The sequence below is a fragment of the Pseudonaja textilis genome, chromosome 10 (genome assembly GCF_049901715.1).
Source record: "Pseudonaja textilis isolate UNSWEBS1 chromosome 10, rPseTex1.2, whole genome shotgun sequence".
Classification (NCBI taxonomy): domain Eukaryota; kingdom Metazoa; phylum Chordata; class Lepidosauria; order Squamata; family Elapidae; genus Pseudonaja; species Pseudonaja textilis.
This window is the reverse complement of record NC_141999.1, coordinates 19,467,021-19,483,323: the sequence shown is the minus strand read 5'-3', so window position 1 is coordinate 19,483,323 and position 16,303 is coordinate 19,467,021. Positions and strand designations below refer to the sequence as shown.

General features: G+C 42.1%; 1 protein-coding gene across 2 annotated transcripts; it reads left to right on the top strand.

Annotated features, from left to right (window-relative positions):
• The first annotated feature begins 8,019 nt into the window (after positions 1 to 8,019).
• Positions 8,020 to 14,690, top strand: LOC113448236 (chemerin-like receptor 1). 2 transcript variants are annotated; one of them, XM_087940018.1, is made up of 3 exons: positions 8,020 to 8,430; positions 11,174 to 12,233; positions 12,965 to 14,690. In XM_087940018.1, exons 1-3 carry the CDS (start codon positions 8,426 to 8,428, stop codon positions 13,010 to 13,012), a joined length of 1,113 nt encoding a protein of 370 aa, XP_087796144.1. In that variant the 5' UTR covers positions 8,020 to 8,425; the 3' UTR covers positions 13,013 to 14,690. The 2 variants fall into 2 exon arrangements, with proteins under 2 accessions (XP_087796144.1, XP_087796145.1); XM_087940019.1 differs by having other exon boundaries at positions 11,174 to 14,690.
• The last annotated feature ends 1,613 nt before the right edge of the window (positions 14,691 to 16,303 follow it).

Genomic DNA, 16,303 nt, shown 5'->3' with positions numbered 1-16,303 from the left:
ACGGTAGACAATTTAAGATTAAAGTTTTCGGGGTTTGAGGATGTAACAACAGAGTCAGGTAGTGAGTTCCAGGCGTTGACCACTCTGTTGCTGAAGTCGTACTTTCTGCAACCGAGTTTGGAGTGGTTTACTTTGAGTTTGTATCTATTGTTTGCCCCTGTGAGTTTCCGCCTATCTTTTATTACACTTGGATTAAGTCCAGCCACCAGCTTCAATGTACAGTATTTATTAACTCCGCAGGAGTTCTCATCTTCCACTACTTTAAAAGCCAGAAAGCTGATTGCTTTTCTTGATGGGGAAGGGGAGGGATGAAAGGTAGATCTAGTAAAACCAACATTGTCTCTCTCTGTGTGTTGCAAAAGCATTTTCTCAGCAGTGTGCAAAAATAGAGTTGGGAGTTGCATAGTAGTGTAACAGTCACGCTGATTTGGTAATATGAATATAAATGGACTCAGTGAAGGTTCTGGAGATGATGAGCTCATAGGCTGGGTTTGCGTAACAGCGAGAGTAGGCCACTTACAAAAATGACGGGTTATTTTTTTCTTCAAAATTTGGAAATGCTCTGAGAAGCTGAAGTAATGAAGAAATCCATGGGACCTCAATATATTTAATGTAGTTCTACAGAGGGATTATTGAGTCTGTCATCTGCACCTCTATAACTGTCTGTTTTGGTTCTGCAACCCAACAAGACAAACACAGACAGAAAGTAATTAGGACTGCAGAAAAAACAATTACTACAAACCTGCCTTCAGTTCAGGACCTGTATACTACATGAGTAAAAAAGAGGGCTGTGAAAATATTTACAGACCCCTCATATCCTGGACATAAACTGTTTCAACTCCTACCCTCAAAACGATGCTATAGAGCACTGCACACCAGAACAACTAGACACAAGGACAGTTTTTTCCTGTTGTTTAGCCATCACTCTGCTAAACAAATAATTCCCTCAATACTGTCCAACTATTTACAAAGTCTGCACTACTATTACTATTAAACTTCTCATCACTCCTTATCACGCATCTCCTCCTAATTCTGACTGTATGACTGCAACCTTGTTGCTTGTATCCATCCTAACAATTTTTATTTACTGTTTTCTAGTATGATTTGATTGTTTATTGTACCCTATGACTATTACTAAGTGTTGTACCTGATGATTCTTGACTCTTGATGAATGTATCTTTTCTTCTATGTACACTGAGAGCATTTGCACCAAGACAAATTCCTTGTATGTCCAATCACACTTGGCCAATAAAGAATTCCATTCTATTCTAAAAAGCTGAGATCTCCTTCTAGGTGGTTTGTGGCCTCCTCACAGGTGCCCATCCACAACCTGAAGCCCCTTGCACAAAAAGGAAGGGCAATTTGTGATTCAATCCTGTTCACACAACATACTGTGCTCCAACAAAGAAATCACATTGTTGTTTAACTGCAACACACCTGGCTAGTGTTGGAACAACCCACTTTCTAAGAGTCCCACAATATATATTTTTTTAAAGAAAGTATTTCCAAAACTAGGCAGTGGTGCCCCTGAAATTTATTGCCATTCAGAAGTGGAAGGTAGTCAGGCCCACAGCTCACTTGTACCAATTACCAGCTAGTCCTTAACTTACAACCACCCTCCCCAGAGCTACTTGTGATTCTGTTTCTGAAGTTCTGAAGGCACCCCAATCTCTGTGGTCATGGGAGCACATTTTGGCCCTTTTCAGTGACTTGCAGCCGTGTGAATCTTGATTTTCAAGACTTTTTGTTGGAAACCAGCATCAGTTTTTTCTTGCATAAAAACACCAGGTGGCTAAAATGGGTTCCACTTAACAATTATAATTAGGCTCAATTATGGTGCTAAGTCAAGGAGCAACTTGTCTCCAGAAATGGTAAATGCTCCAACACTGGAAGTTTTTAAAGAAGAGATTGGATAACCATTTGTCTGAAATGGTATAGGGTTTCCTGCCTAGGCAGGGGGTTGGACTAGAAGACATCCAAGGTCCCTTCCAACTATTCTCGTCTCTCTTTTCTCTTCTATCCTTTTCTCTCTCCTCTCTCCATCCTCTCCTCTTCTCTTCATCTGTATTCTGAAACTGTGCATGAAAGCCAGAACCCTGAGGAAGAATGCTCGAGACTTAGTTGAATGCAACTTAAGAAGATATTTGTCCAAAGGCCGATACGATAATATTGATTTTACAAAGATAAACGATCCTGCAAGATACAAAACGAAGCTCTGAGCCTCTGGGCTTGTTGGCACCAGTGCTTGGAAGTGATGAACCAAGCAGTCTTCAAATCTTGTCTCTTGACTCGTGCAGAGAAGTGCCTAGGTCTGCGACCTGGACACGCAAAGGATTCCTATACCTCTGGCTGCCAAACCACTTAATGGAAACCACTTCTAAACTGGGTGCCATCCTGGAAACGGCTGAGGATATCACAAGTCACTAATTGCAGGCTCCCACTGTGATCCAAGAGCACACTTCTGCTAATGGAAGAGTTTATCCCTTGTTTCTCTGCATGATGTTCTGTTCTATCAAGGAATCTCCGTTGGGAGGGGTTGGGGTGGGTAATTTAGAGGCCTCTCTGTCAATGGAGCTTTCAGGCAGCTTCAAGGCCCAAAGAAGCAGCCGATTCAGTCCTGGGGAAGCGTGTGTGTATGTGTGTGTGTGTGTGTGTGTGTGTGTGTGTGTGTGAAGCAACCTATTTCCAGAGGTCAACTTTGGTACTGAAACACAAACTTGCTCAATTCCTGGAGCATATTACAATCAGCAAAAATTACTTGGGCCTTCTAGTGACGGAGGTTAAGAGTTTGCAGCAGACATTCAAATCCAGAAAGCACACACAGATGACTGATTCAGCAGGGTTCATTAACTTCTTTATATACATATAAGGTGCAAGTAAATGTACAATACCAATGTAGGTTCTTCCAACATGGTAGAGTTACAGGCAAAAACACAGGCAGATGAAGAGAACAGCGGAGAACAGTTTCGGTTTCAACTCAGCAGTGTCTGACAAGACTCAGAGCTTAATCCAGAGCCACGCCCAGGCTCCTTCCAGTTTCAGTTTCCGAACAGCCCTCATTGGCTGACTTAGTTGCTATGCCTATTCATTGGCTGACTTTGTTACCATGCCTCTTCCAGTTCATGAATATTCTGACAAAGGACTCCTCTTCCTCTTACATTTGTCTTCCCAAAACTGCTTTGTCATCCTAGCTGAGAAGTCAGAGGAATCTTAGCAGCTGCCTGAGACCCAAAGCGAGTCTTTTCCAATCCAGACTCTCAAAAGTTTTCTTTAACAAGATTTATTAAGGAGAAAGAAATGGGGCTGCAAGCATTTCAGCAACCAAACTATTTCTCCTTTGGAACCAACTGATACTTTCCCCTGTACATGAGATTGTAGATGCTTGTTTTCCAACCGGCTTTCATTAATCTAGTGAGGAAGCTTCTAACCGATCTACTAATAATGGGGAAGTTTGCAGCTGGCTGTTTACAGAAATGTCTTCACAACCTTTATCCACCTGGAGTCTACACAGGTGTATTGTATGCAATGTAAAAACTGAAGGAAGTGATTGCAAGGGGAAAACCCTCTTCCCTTCCTGCCTGTCCTGGCTGGGGAATTCTGGGAGTTGAAGTCCACACTTCTGAAAGGTGCCAAGGTTGAGAAACACCATTTTCCTGCTTCTCCCATGAGTGAAGACGCCTTGAGGGAAACTTGGGATGTGAGGCAGGCACTGTATGGGAAGAAATGGGAAGACCGCCGATTAAGGGTTATTGCAGGAGTCAGCTATGATCTACCTATTTAACTGAGGTGGTGCAGTGGTTAGAGTGCAGTACTGCGGGTTACTGCTGCCGCCTGCCGCCTGCCTGCAATTTGGCAGTTTGAATCTCACCAGTCTGCAGATTGACTCAGCCTTCCATCCTTCTGAGGTCGATAAAACGAGGACCCAGATTGTTGGGGGCAAGAGGCTGACTCTGTAAACCGCTTAGAGAGGGCTGCAAAGCACTGTAAAGCAGTATATAAGTCTAAGTGCTATTGCTCTTCCTTTTTTCCTTCCTTCCTCCCTCCCTTCCTCCCTTTCATGGTGCACAATGATTAGAATGCAGCATCGCAGGCTAACTCTGCCTACTGTCAGAAGTTCAATCCTGACCGGTTCAAAGTTGACTCAGCCTTCCATCCTTCCGAGATCAGTAAAACGAGGACCCAGATTGTTGGGGGCAAGAGGCTGACTCTGTAAACCGCTTAGAGAGGGCTGGAAAGCAATGTGAAGCAGCATATAAGTAAGTCTAAGTGCTATTGCTAACTACCTACCTTCACCCACCCACCCACCTATTCCTCTCTGCCTCCCTCCTTCCCAGTTAAAAACAGAAGAACAGCTTAAAGAGGAGAATTGTGAGTTCGGACAGAATCAGAGCAAAATTAAGGATGTTTTTCTTCCTTTCCCCAAGAAAAAGTCATTTATTTAAAGGTAATAGAGCAAAGCATCTGTATAATATCCAGTTTGAAGATCATCAAGGACCCACCCAAGTTGACTCAGTCATATTGCCATTAATCATCCATGCGAAATTGAGTTCTGTTATGGAAACTATGGATTTATCCTTGGAAAAGATGAACTAAGATAAGGAACATGGGATGTGGTTGATGCCAGCGATGGATGGATAACCTTCTGCAGATGTAGTGGGAGATTCACCACCCTACATACATAAACCCTGTCATTTAGCTTTCCTATCCAGGCACTAGATTGCTCCTGTTGTTACCCTCAGCGTGCACCACAATGTTTTTTCTGTTCTACACAAGCAAGGATTCAAGCCTACGGTTAATCTGTTGCACATTAGGAAATGCCAGTGTCTTTGTTAACCTAAGCCAAGCTCAGATCACAAATACTTCCAAATAGATGACCAAAGATGGAGATTCAAGACGGTCTGGATTTAGGACTGTTAGTGGCAAAGGGAAGGGTAGCTCCACGTTTGTTTGTTTTTTCTTCAATAAAACTCTAATTATGGACCAGGCCAGTAATAACAGAGTAGAGACTTTTGGTCCTGACCACAGCTGGAACAACACAATTTTGGTGGAGCTACAAGATCCACAGGAGGACAAGTTGGCATTGAAATGCATTTCATCACACACACACACACACACACACACACACACACACACATGCAGCATTAATCCTTCACTGATGTGAACCTATAAATGCCCACACATGTCTCTGCATGCATGATGAATGTGATTTCAAAACGAGGCCAATAATGTGCAAGAGAGGAGTTAATGCCATGTAAAGAATAGAAAGGAAAAGTTGAGATTCAAGCAAAAGAGCCAGAAATTCAATCTCTTAAATGCAGCAGAGCTGAAGAAGCTTCTTGGATGAGAAGCAAAACGTCTTCAAAGAAAAACAAGAAGTCTAGTTGCTTCTTGAAAAAAGCACCTTTGATACAACCATGAGCTGGATGACTGAGAATCTCCATAGACCAATATTGTACTGTAACTATTCTTACAACCCATCTTGTAACAAAAGATGGGAGCCCCAGTTTGGTATTCCATGATGTAAACAAGCTTAGCAAGTGCCATTCATCTAAGGTGAGCTACCTGCATCTCCAGTTAACCCTACATGGACATGTCCAGAGGTGGTGAATTCAGCAGGTTCTGACCAATTCTGGAGAACCGGTAGTGGAAATTTTGACTAGTTCGCAGAACCTGCAAATACCGCCTCTGACTGGCCCCGCCCCCATCTCTTCTCTACCTCCTGAGTCCCAGCTGATCGGCTGGGTCTTCTTTGGTTGCCCTGCGCAGGAGAACAGAGCTGGAAAGCAGGCTAGTGAGGTGGGGTGGGAATGGGATTTTGCAGTAGCCTTTCCCTGCCACGTCCACCAAGCCACACCCACAGAACTGGTAGTAAAAAAAAATTGAATCCCATCACTGGACTTGTCCATCCTCTGTTGGAGAGTTACATCATGTATTCTTCAATACCGTTGGAATGTATGGATTGACAATTTCAATAGGTGTTACAACCTGTTTGCAGATTTCAGTGGAAGCTCAAGGTTGAACTGTGCAGTTGGTGTGTTTTCTGAGCTCGGGTGTTGGCTGGTAGACATTGCATTTTTGCCTAAACTAGGTAACCTTATTCACACTGATGATGTTGTTACCTAGTTGAGTAATGACATGTCTGTAAGCCACCAGACAAATACAGAGAACACCAAGAATTCGACTGCTTGCAAATTTGCATGACCAAAGTCATGCATTGCACAATGTTTTTGGGTTATCTTTTATTGTATTTTTTGCTCCCCACATCCTCAAGGTCCCAGAACATTTTAGTGGGTTGAGTTAGAATAATATGGTTTTTGGAATGAGTCTCTGATAACCATCTGCCATCACCTTTCCCTCCCGTTCTTTTCCTGGTGAATATTCAGCTGGGAATGTTAACATAATGGCTAGCGGTTCTCTGTTTATCCTACAGCTTTCAAATGCCTGGAAATGTTTTAAGTTCAGTAATTTGATTTGTCTAGTGGGTTGTGTTTCTTCCCCCCTTCCTTTCTTTGAGTTTATTTTCTTAATGATTTATTTTCTTCAATGAAAATAATTTGAACCACAATGGTCATGATCCACTAAAAGCAATGCTTCTTCGTTCTTGCAGAACTTGAAGTTGTCACATCTGTGGCTTGTGGTCGTAGGCATTCTGAGCTTGTGGGCTCCCTTAATTGCTTTGTTTGTGAATAGGAATTTCAGTCTGGCAAACAGCCCCTGCTCTAACCACCAGGCTCCACAATCTTCTTAGCACTCTAGGCAGGAGCTTGGGAACAAGTGTTTTTCCAGGAGGCTGAACCCCCTCTTTTTAACTCTTTCCTTCTTTTCTTTAAAATCTAGGCTCATAAGATTAGTGGTGGACACAGTCAGGATCTGTACCATTAGAAATAACAAATAATCGTTTGGGAAAAAATTCTTTTCCTGGTTGTAGAAAGAATTGCTACAGTGGTCTTGTCTTTAAACTTCCCCTAACTTGACCTGGACCTTCTGTGAAAGGATGCTTTGTCTTTGCCAATCTTCCCATTTTTTGAGATTGTAGATGTGCTTCTGAATGCTGTCATGGACAGAGAGCCAACTGAACATACCAAGTTAATCTAAAACGAGATTGATTGTGAGTCCAAATATTCCTGGAATCCACACAGCCATTATCTTAGCTCAACCTAATATGTAGAGCTAAATCAAAATATTAAGGAATTATATAATTTATTTGCCTGGGTATAGCATGTAGGTAAAAGGTCTCCAAACTTGGCAACTTTAAGACTAAGCAGTTTACAGAGTCAGCCTATTGACCTCAACAAGCTGGGTCCTCATTTTACTGACCACAGAAGGATGGAAGGCTGAGTCAACCTTAAGCTGGCCAGGATCAAGTCCTGGAAGCAGTGGGCAGAGATTATTTTTTCCTTATTGTATTTTTCTCCCTTTTGGCCTGCAAAAGTTAAGAACAGCACTGTCCCAGGACAGTTTATATTTTAATTTTTTACTTGGTCCAGGTGATTGATAAAGGTAAAGGCTTCCCCTGTCCAGTTGTCTCCAACTTTAGGGATAATTCCTCATCTCTGTTTCTTGCTGAGGGAGCCTTTCTGTGGTCATGTGGCTGGCATGACTATATGCACACAGATCACTGTTATCTTCCCACCCAAGTGGTACCTATTAATCTACTTGCATTTGCATGCTTTCAAGCTGCTAGGAAGACCTAAATGCTGGTAGTCTCAAAGGTGCTTTTTCAAAAGGCAACTGGACTGTTTTTCCCTCTGAGGAAGAAGAAAACAATATGTTAAAAAGAAAGAAAGAAAGAAAGAAAGAAAGAAAGAAAGAAAGAAAGAAAGAAAGAAAGAAAGAAAGAAAGAAAGAAAGAAAGAAAACAAAATTCTAAAAAACTTGGATTGAAGTCTGAACTGAAGAAGCTTTTTGGATGAGAAGCGAAACAACTCCTCCTCCTCCTCCTCCTCCTCCTCCTCCTCCTCCTCCTCCTCCTCCTCCTCCTCCAAATTACTTCTACAAATTACTTCTACAGAGAAATTACTTCCTGGCAGTAACCTGTCCTCTCTTCTCTGGAATAATTTAATCTGTTTGGATATGGTTATCTCTTGCTGGCCAGTGAGACTTTGGGAGTGTTGGGAATGAAGACTGATACAGCATGCTCCTCGCTGGGCCAAGGGTTAAAGAATTAAACCTGCCCACAGCTTCTCTGCCAACTCTCTGCAGGCAGTCCCAAAATGAGCAACAGTCTGTGGACAGTGGCTGTTCCCTCTAAGCCACACATCCGGACTCTCCACCGTTCTAAAAAATGCACAGAGCCAACCCATGAACCTCCCTCCGTGACAGTAAGTTCTCAAGTCATCGGAGTGCACAACAGATTGCTTGGAATTAGAGGTTTGGAGAGTGAAGAAGCCAGGAAAAGATCAAAACACTTGAGAAGACCCCAGCTATGAGGTAAGACTTCTCTTGACTCTCTTTTCACAGCATTGCCGCTCAATAAGAATGTATACAGGTGATTCTATTTGCCTTGCTCTTCTTACGTCTGGATAAAAGGATATTAGCTCCACAGGTTAGGATGGGTTAAGGATGCTTGGGGCAAAGAGCATTCACTGAATTTCCTTAGCTCGTAGAGGGTTATTTGATCCCCAGTTTTCTGGATTTGAACCTAACAGATTAACAGATAATCAGAGTTGGAAGGGACCTTGTAGGTCATCTAGTCCAACCCCTTGCCCAAGCTGGAGACTCTGCACCATTTCTGACAGATGGGAGTCCAATCTCTTCTTGAAAGTCTCAAGTGATGAAGTTCCCACAACTTCCGAGGGCAACTTCTGTTCCTTTGGTCGATTGTTCTCAATGTCAGAAAAGTTTCTCCTTATTTCCAGGTTGAATCTCTCCTTGTTCAGTTTCCATCCGTTATTCCTTATCTGGCCTTCAGGTGCTTTAGAAAATAGCTTGAGCCCTTCCTCTCTGTGGCAACCCCTCAAATATTGGAAGACTGCTATCTCGTCTCCCCCTGGTCCTTCTCTTTCCTAGAGTAGCCATGCCCATTTCCTGCAACTGTTTGTTATATGCTTTAGCCTCCAGTCCCCTAATCATCAATCACACTTCCAGCTACAATATGTTTTTGTTTTATAAAGACCCTTCTGCCACAAGTGAGCGGGCTGTGAATGGATGCCAACGTCCATGTTTGAATCCCAGGACCAAAGGTGGAAGAAACCAAAGAATGCAGACTTTGGAAAATTAAACCTTCCGTGGAAGGAAAATAAGAGGCTAGGAAAGGCACAAGGCTTTAATCCAGCGTTATATATAATAATTAAGGGGTGGGGCAAACCAGCCAGGAATAGAACATGACCACCATAACTGCTGCACAGGTCCCCTGTTCTGTGATGGTTATTGTGCTGCAATAATGCTCCTCAACCTTGGTAATGTTAAGCATGCTAGGAGTTGAAGTCCATATGTCTTAAGGTGGCTAAGAGTCTATGGAGATTCTCAGTCATCCAGGTCATGGTTGCCCCAAAGACGCTTCTTCAAGATGCAACTGGACTTTCTTGGTTTTTCTTTGAAGACATTTCATTTCTCATCCAAGAAGCTTCTTCATTCTTCACCATTCAGTCAGAGCTGAGGTAGCTTCTTGGATGAGAAGTGAAACCACTTCAAAGAAAAACCAGAAAGTCCAGTTGCCTGTTGAAAAAGCACCTTTGGGACAAAGTGACTTATTTTTTATTTTATTTTGTATCCTGCCTTTATTTATTTTTTGTTATAAAGCTCCCAGCCTCCTAGCGATTGGCCCAAAGTCCCCCAGGTGGCTTTCATGGCTAAGGCAGGACTACAATTCCCAGTCTTCTGGTTGCCTTAACCATTAGACCAAACTGCAAGCTGGCATGAGGAATTCCCGGAGTTAACACAAGTTAAAGTTGCCAACTTTGGAAAAACCACTGCTCTGAAAGAATTCTGGGAAGTGAAGCCCACACATCTTGCAAGTTGCCAAGGTTTTGAGAAGCAGTATTCTAAATACTGAACTTGGATTACAATAGTTGTGGTGTAACACATTTCTCCTCCTCCCTACCCTGGACCACATTCTCAGTGTGATGGCCTGGTGTATCCAACAAGTAAAGATAATGACTGAAAGAAAGGATCAGATGATGAGATGTCCCACAAGCAACCCAAACCCCTGTTAGGTTAGCCTGTCATGTATGAACTCAGTATCATTTAATTGGTCTCAGAAAGGAGTCAGAGGAAGCATTTTCACTTCATATGAGATAATAAGCTTTTAGGTGTAAAAGTAGTTCTGCCTTTGAGATTATTCCAAGAGCAGTAAATCTCTTGGAGATTTAACAATATAAAATGGTTTTTAATTAAATTTTGGGTTCAAGCAAGGCCCAAAAGAAATAGTTATTTCCTGGAGCACTCTTGTTCTGAAAGTGCAACAGGTTGCAAAGCAAGACGCCACATTCAGCTTCCTTTGAAGGGCCAGATAGATGCTCCAGAGATGGATTATTATTTCAAGTATGGAAAAGTTAAAATGCATAACACACAGGCCAGCCTTACCTCTCAATTAAAAGTATGTTGATCTGCCACCATCTTGTGGCTCACTATTGCACTGCAAGACTTGTATTAACCATGTTTAATTCTTCCACAAAATCTCTATCAAGATGACGTTTTGGAACCTGGGAAGCCTCTCAGGTTTTGATGCAGATATTTAAGGAGTATTCCACCTTAGAGCTAAAAATTTCTAGTGCCCTAACAACCCTGTGGGCTGCGCTGAGAGATTGACCCATCCAGGTTTGATGTCTAAGATGGGACTAGAACTCGCGGTCTCCTGATGATTGGCCCAAAATCACCCAGCTGGCTTTCATGGCTAAGGTGAGACTACGATTCACCATCTCCTGGTGATTGGCCTTAAGTCACCTAGCCTTCTTTCATGCCTAAGACAAGACTAGAACTCACCACCTCCTGGTGATTGGCCCGAAGTCACCCAGTTGGCTTTCATGCCTAAGGTGGGACTAGAACTCAGAGTTTGCTGGTTTCGAGCCTAACAAAATATACAATCTTGTTTTATAGTAGGATTCTGAGGTAGAGGGGTCCACAGCTTAAAATGGTTGGTTAAACAGCCAATAGGTTCATTTTTGCACCATCAACTTGGTTGTGAAGTGATATGTCCATTGTCTACCATTTCCTACCTATTTCCTTCCCACAGATTCTTTTCTACCAAAATGGCTGCCAATACCACCTCTCTGGAAAGCCTGTATGAAGATTACGAGGACTATCCTGACTTAGAGGAGAATGCAGGCCTCCGCAACTTGATGCACATACTCTCCATGGTGATCTACAGCATTGCCTTCTTGTTAGGGGTGGCTGGGAACAGCCTGGTCATTTTTATCACAGGTTTCCACATGAAGAGGACCGTGAATGCTGTCTGGTTCCTCAACTTGGCCATTGCTGACCTGGTCTTTACTTCCTTCCTCCCGTTGAGCGTGGCCTACATAGCCCTGGGCTTCCATTGGCCCTTTGGGAAGCTGCTGTGTAAACTCATCAGCACAGTGGCCTTCCTCAACATGTTTGCCAGCGTCTTCCTCCTCACCGTCATCAGCATGGACCGCTGTGTCTCTGTCACATGTCCCGTCTGGGCCCAGAACCATCGGACACCTCGACTGGCTTCTCTGGTGGCCCTGGGTATTTGGATAGCTTCCTTGGCCCTCAGTTGTCCCTATTTTGTCTTCCGGGATCTGAGAAGTTCTCCTGTGGAAGAGAACACCACTCACTGTTACAACAACTTTGCCTTATCGGAAAGTTTCCAGTCAGAGGAGATTGTTAAGCTGGGAGAATACCGTGCTCAAGCTTTGGTGTTGACCCGTTTTGTGGCTGGGTTCTTGGTGCCGTTCGTTATCATTCTTTGTTGTTACGGCATTATCACGGTCAGGCTGAAGGGGACTCGGCTCACCCGGTCGAATAGGCCCTTCAAGATCATGGTGGCCGTGGTCATGGCCTTCTTCATCTGCTGGTTCCCTTATCATGTCTTTTCCTTCATGGAGGTGTCATCTGCCAGGCTGACCCCTGGACTACAGGCCTTTCTGGTGGTGGGAATACCCTTGGCTTCCAGCCTGGCTTATCTCAACAGCTGCCTGAACCCTTTCCTGTATGTCTTTGTGGGGCAGGACTTCCGGGAGAAGCTACGGACGTCCATTTTGGCTGCTCTTGAGAGCGCCTTCAGCGAGACCACAGGGCAGACCTTAACCAAGAGCAAATCCAGCGTGGAGGTAGAGTGTCACACCCTTTGAAAAAGAACCGGGGGGCGGTGGAGGAGGGATTTCAAGCTTGTGGGATCTCTCTGTCTCAGAGGTGGTATTCAGCAGGTTCTGACCGGTTCTGGAGAACCAGTAGCGGAAATTTTGATCAGTTTAGAGAACCGGCAAAGTGCGAGGGTCCCTGTGGTCCTGAACTATGTACCCAGAGGTGGTATTCAGCAGGTTCTGACCAGTTCTGGAGAACTGGTAGCAGAAATTTTGAGTAGTTCGGAGAACCGGCAAATACCACCTCTGACTGGCCCCGCCCCCATCTATTCTCCGCCTCCCATTGAGTCCCAGCTGATTGGCTGGGTCTTCTTTAGTTGCCCTGCACAGGAGAATGGAGCTGGAAAGCAGGTTAGTGGGGTGGGGAGGGAATGGGGATTTTACAGTATCCTACCCCTGCCATGCCCACCAAGCCACGCCCACAGAACCAGTAGTAAAAAAAAGTTTGAATCCCACCACTGTTCTGTCTCTCTTGTTGTTCTTTGGGATCCACTAATCAAAGAAAACTATAGGATAATGGTTTAGGATTGTGGTGTGTTTGCAAAATGAAAGAGTTGGAAACATCTTCTTCTGAATCTTGGAAGGCAGTTGTTTCTGATATGAGCACCAGTTCTAGATATGTATAGATAACAGTCATTGACACATGCAGGGTGTATACATACAACGCACAACATTTATGTTTATTTCTGCCTATACAGGTAGTCTCGACTTACAACAGTTCATTTAGTGACTGCTCAAAGTTATAATCTCACTGCAAAATATGACCCGTTTTGCACACTTACGACCCTTGTAGCATGCCCATGATCACATGGTTGACATTCAGATGCTGGACAACTGACTCACATTTATGATGGTTGCAGTGTCCCAGGGTCACGTGATCTTCTTTTGCGACCTTCTGACCAGCAAAATCACTTAACAACTGTGTTACTACTTTCAGAACAGATGCAATTCACTTAGCAAACGTGGCAAGAAACGTCGTAAAATGAGGCAATGCTCACATAACAAATTTCTCACTTAGCAACATTAATTTGGGGCTCCGTTGTGGCCATAAGTTGAGGACTACCTTGTACAAATAAACAACCACGTTTAAGTATCCATTTTAAAAGATAGATTTGTACTATCAAACACCGATTGATGATAAGCCATCAAGTTGGTGTCAACTCCTCGCAACCACGTAGATAGACCTTCTTTGTGATGATCTTTCCCCATCCTGGTCCTTCAGATCTTCTAACAGTGCACACCCACCATCACGGAGTCCATCTATCTCGCTGTTGGTCGTCTTCTCTTCTTGCCTTCCACGTTGCTCAACATCATGGACTTCTCAAAGGAATTAGCTCTTTCCATGATGGCTGTAAAACACAATATGTGAGGTAATTAAAAAACTTTATGGACATCTATTAGAATTTAAATTGGAGGAGGAACAAACAGTGATTGCTTGGGGGAAAAATTTTGGATATGGGATTTGATTTAATAAAATGGCAAAAATTGTGGTCTCAAAATTATAAAATGACAATGTCAACAGCATATAAAGAAAATTTGTATAAGATGTTTTACAGGTGGCACCTACCCCCGACAAAACTTGCAAGAATGTTTAAGAATAAATCGGATAAATGCTGGAAATGTCATCAGATTCCTGGTTCATATTACCATATGTGGTGGACATGTTCAGACGCGAAGAAATGTTGGACTAAAATCCACACATGGTTGGAAAAAATGATAAAACAACATATAGACTTTAAACCAGAGATCTTTTTATTGGGAGTCATACCGGACATATACAATAAAGAATTGAAATATTTTATTGTAAATGTTTTAACAGTGGCTAGACTTGTATTTGCGAAGAACTGGAAAAATGACAAAATACCTATGCAGGAGAAAGTTGTTAAAAAAATTATGGACTGTGCTGAAATGAGTAAACTGACATTTGAAATTAAAGAACAAGAAGACAAGCAAATTTATATGATATGGGATTTGTTTTATCCATGGTTGGATAAAAAGACATGGTAAGGTAATGGAATAGATAATTTTGTTATAGAAGTTTAATAGACTGATACAAAATATAATGTAGACATATATAACCATTGGATGGCAGTATAATATAATACTGAAGGAATAAAGAGCGGGATAATTAAAAATTGATAAATAGATGAGCATATATTAGTTTGACAATGTGAGACTGATATCAATTGTGAACAATGATTATGAAAGGATCGCACAAAAGATTCTAAACCAGCTGACACATTGTATGTACAAAATGGAAGATGGTTTTATGTTTTTTAAAATTTTATGTATTGTCTGTGTATGTTTGTCTTAAAATAAAAATGTTTTATAAAAAAATAAAAATAAAACACAATATGTGCATAGGTTTCTCATGAGGACAATTAAACGTTCTGGAATCCATTGTCCTGAGGACGTTCTGCTCTAGCCAACACAATAAAGGTCATTTCTCTCTCTCTCTCTATAGGCTTTCTCGGTTATTCAACGTGCACCAGCAGTAACGTCTCTGGTTCCTCTGCCTTTTCAAAAATGAACTTGAACATCTGGTCGCTTCCATTCCATGTAGAGCTTTAATTTGCATTAGATGAGCTCAAGCATTATTGTACTAGCGTGTGAAATGAAGGACATTGAAATAATTTGCAGACTCGGTGAAGTCTCCCATCTTTGGTTTCGAAATGTTTTCCAGTTTGTTGGTCACGGAGTCATGATGTAGCATAGTTTTATTAGATTTTTCTATTTTTTACTGATTTTCAGTATACGTCTTGCATCTTTATCTACTTTGAATCAGTTTACTATATGCTCATTGGTCTCCTTTGACATACCAACGTGAGGTTGGAATGTCCTTCTGGGTTTGGAAACATTTGGAAGACTTCCCTTGGTTTTCAATGTCTCTTTCTATTTTTGATGTCTTTAATCCTGCTGCTAACTTAACAGTTAGGCCACATTTAGTCTGGTTTCTTCTGTTTCTTGGTCTTTGATAATCTGTTTTTGCATTCATCCCTAACAACTGGAAACAATTTATTTCGCCCCAAAATTCCTGTAATTCCCTGTCGATGGCTTCAGGATTTCGAAGTAATTTCTGATGGTCTTCTTGAAAATGTATAATATATATTAGCAATAGCACTTTGGCCTACATTTTAGACTTCCGCAGCACTCTCTGAGTGGTTTTACAGAATCAGCACATTGCCCTCAACAATCTGGATCTTCAGTTTAACAATCTCAAAAGGATAGAAGGCTGAATCAACCTTGAATCAGGATCAAATTCCAGGCTGTGGGCAGAGTTAGCCTGCAATACTGCATTCTAACCACTGTGGCACCAGGGCTCTTGGTCAAAATGATATTTGAGATGTTCAAAAATCATATTGTAGAAAATGTTCTGCTTTGGTTTGATCTGGAATTTTCAGTTAAACAATTTTTCATCTATTCCACAGTTCATCTGCACCAACCCCTCTGGGTGTATCATAATTCATATTCTCCAACTAAACATGTTCATAGCCAGGAGTCATCAATCATGTTCTCCAATTAGGAATTTGCACGGCAGAAATTCCGGTAGCTTAGTTATAATCTTTGCAAGATAACAATGGAATGCACTTTCAGTTTTAAACTGCTGCATTGCTCTTTCAAATTTCTCCCTCTCCCTTCTGTTCATGGCAACTCTAAAACAGGCATAGAAATGTTTTATGAGTTGACATTAGCCCCTGATCATATCCTGGCTGTTATAATTGGGTTTCATCTCCTTATACTAGTAATAAAGTGAGCTTGACTTCTGTGGGCTTTGTCTAATGATGTCCATGTAGATAGGTGACTTTGTGGGCGAAACTATGCTGGTTTATGATTGTAATAAAGATTTGGTTTGATTTGATTTTGTTGTGTGAAAAATGTGTTAACAGTGAAGATTATGGCATCCAGTTTTGGTCATCACATTACGAAAAAGATGTTGAGATTTTGGGAAAATGCAAAGAAGAGCAACTAAGATGACTAACGGCCTGGAGACAAAAACATATGAAGAATGATTGCAGGAATTGGGTATGGCTAGTCTA

Bases quoted from the DNA above. Each gene is read 5' to 3' on its own strand.
- LOC113448236 (XM_087940018.1), top strand. The intron at 12,234-12,964 runs GTAGAGTGTCAC...CTGCCTATACAG, and splicing joins AGAGCAAATCCAGCGTGGAG to GTAGTCTCGACTTACAACAG.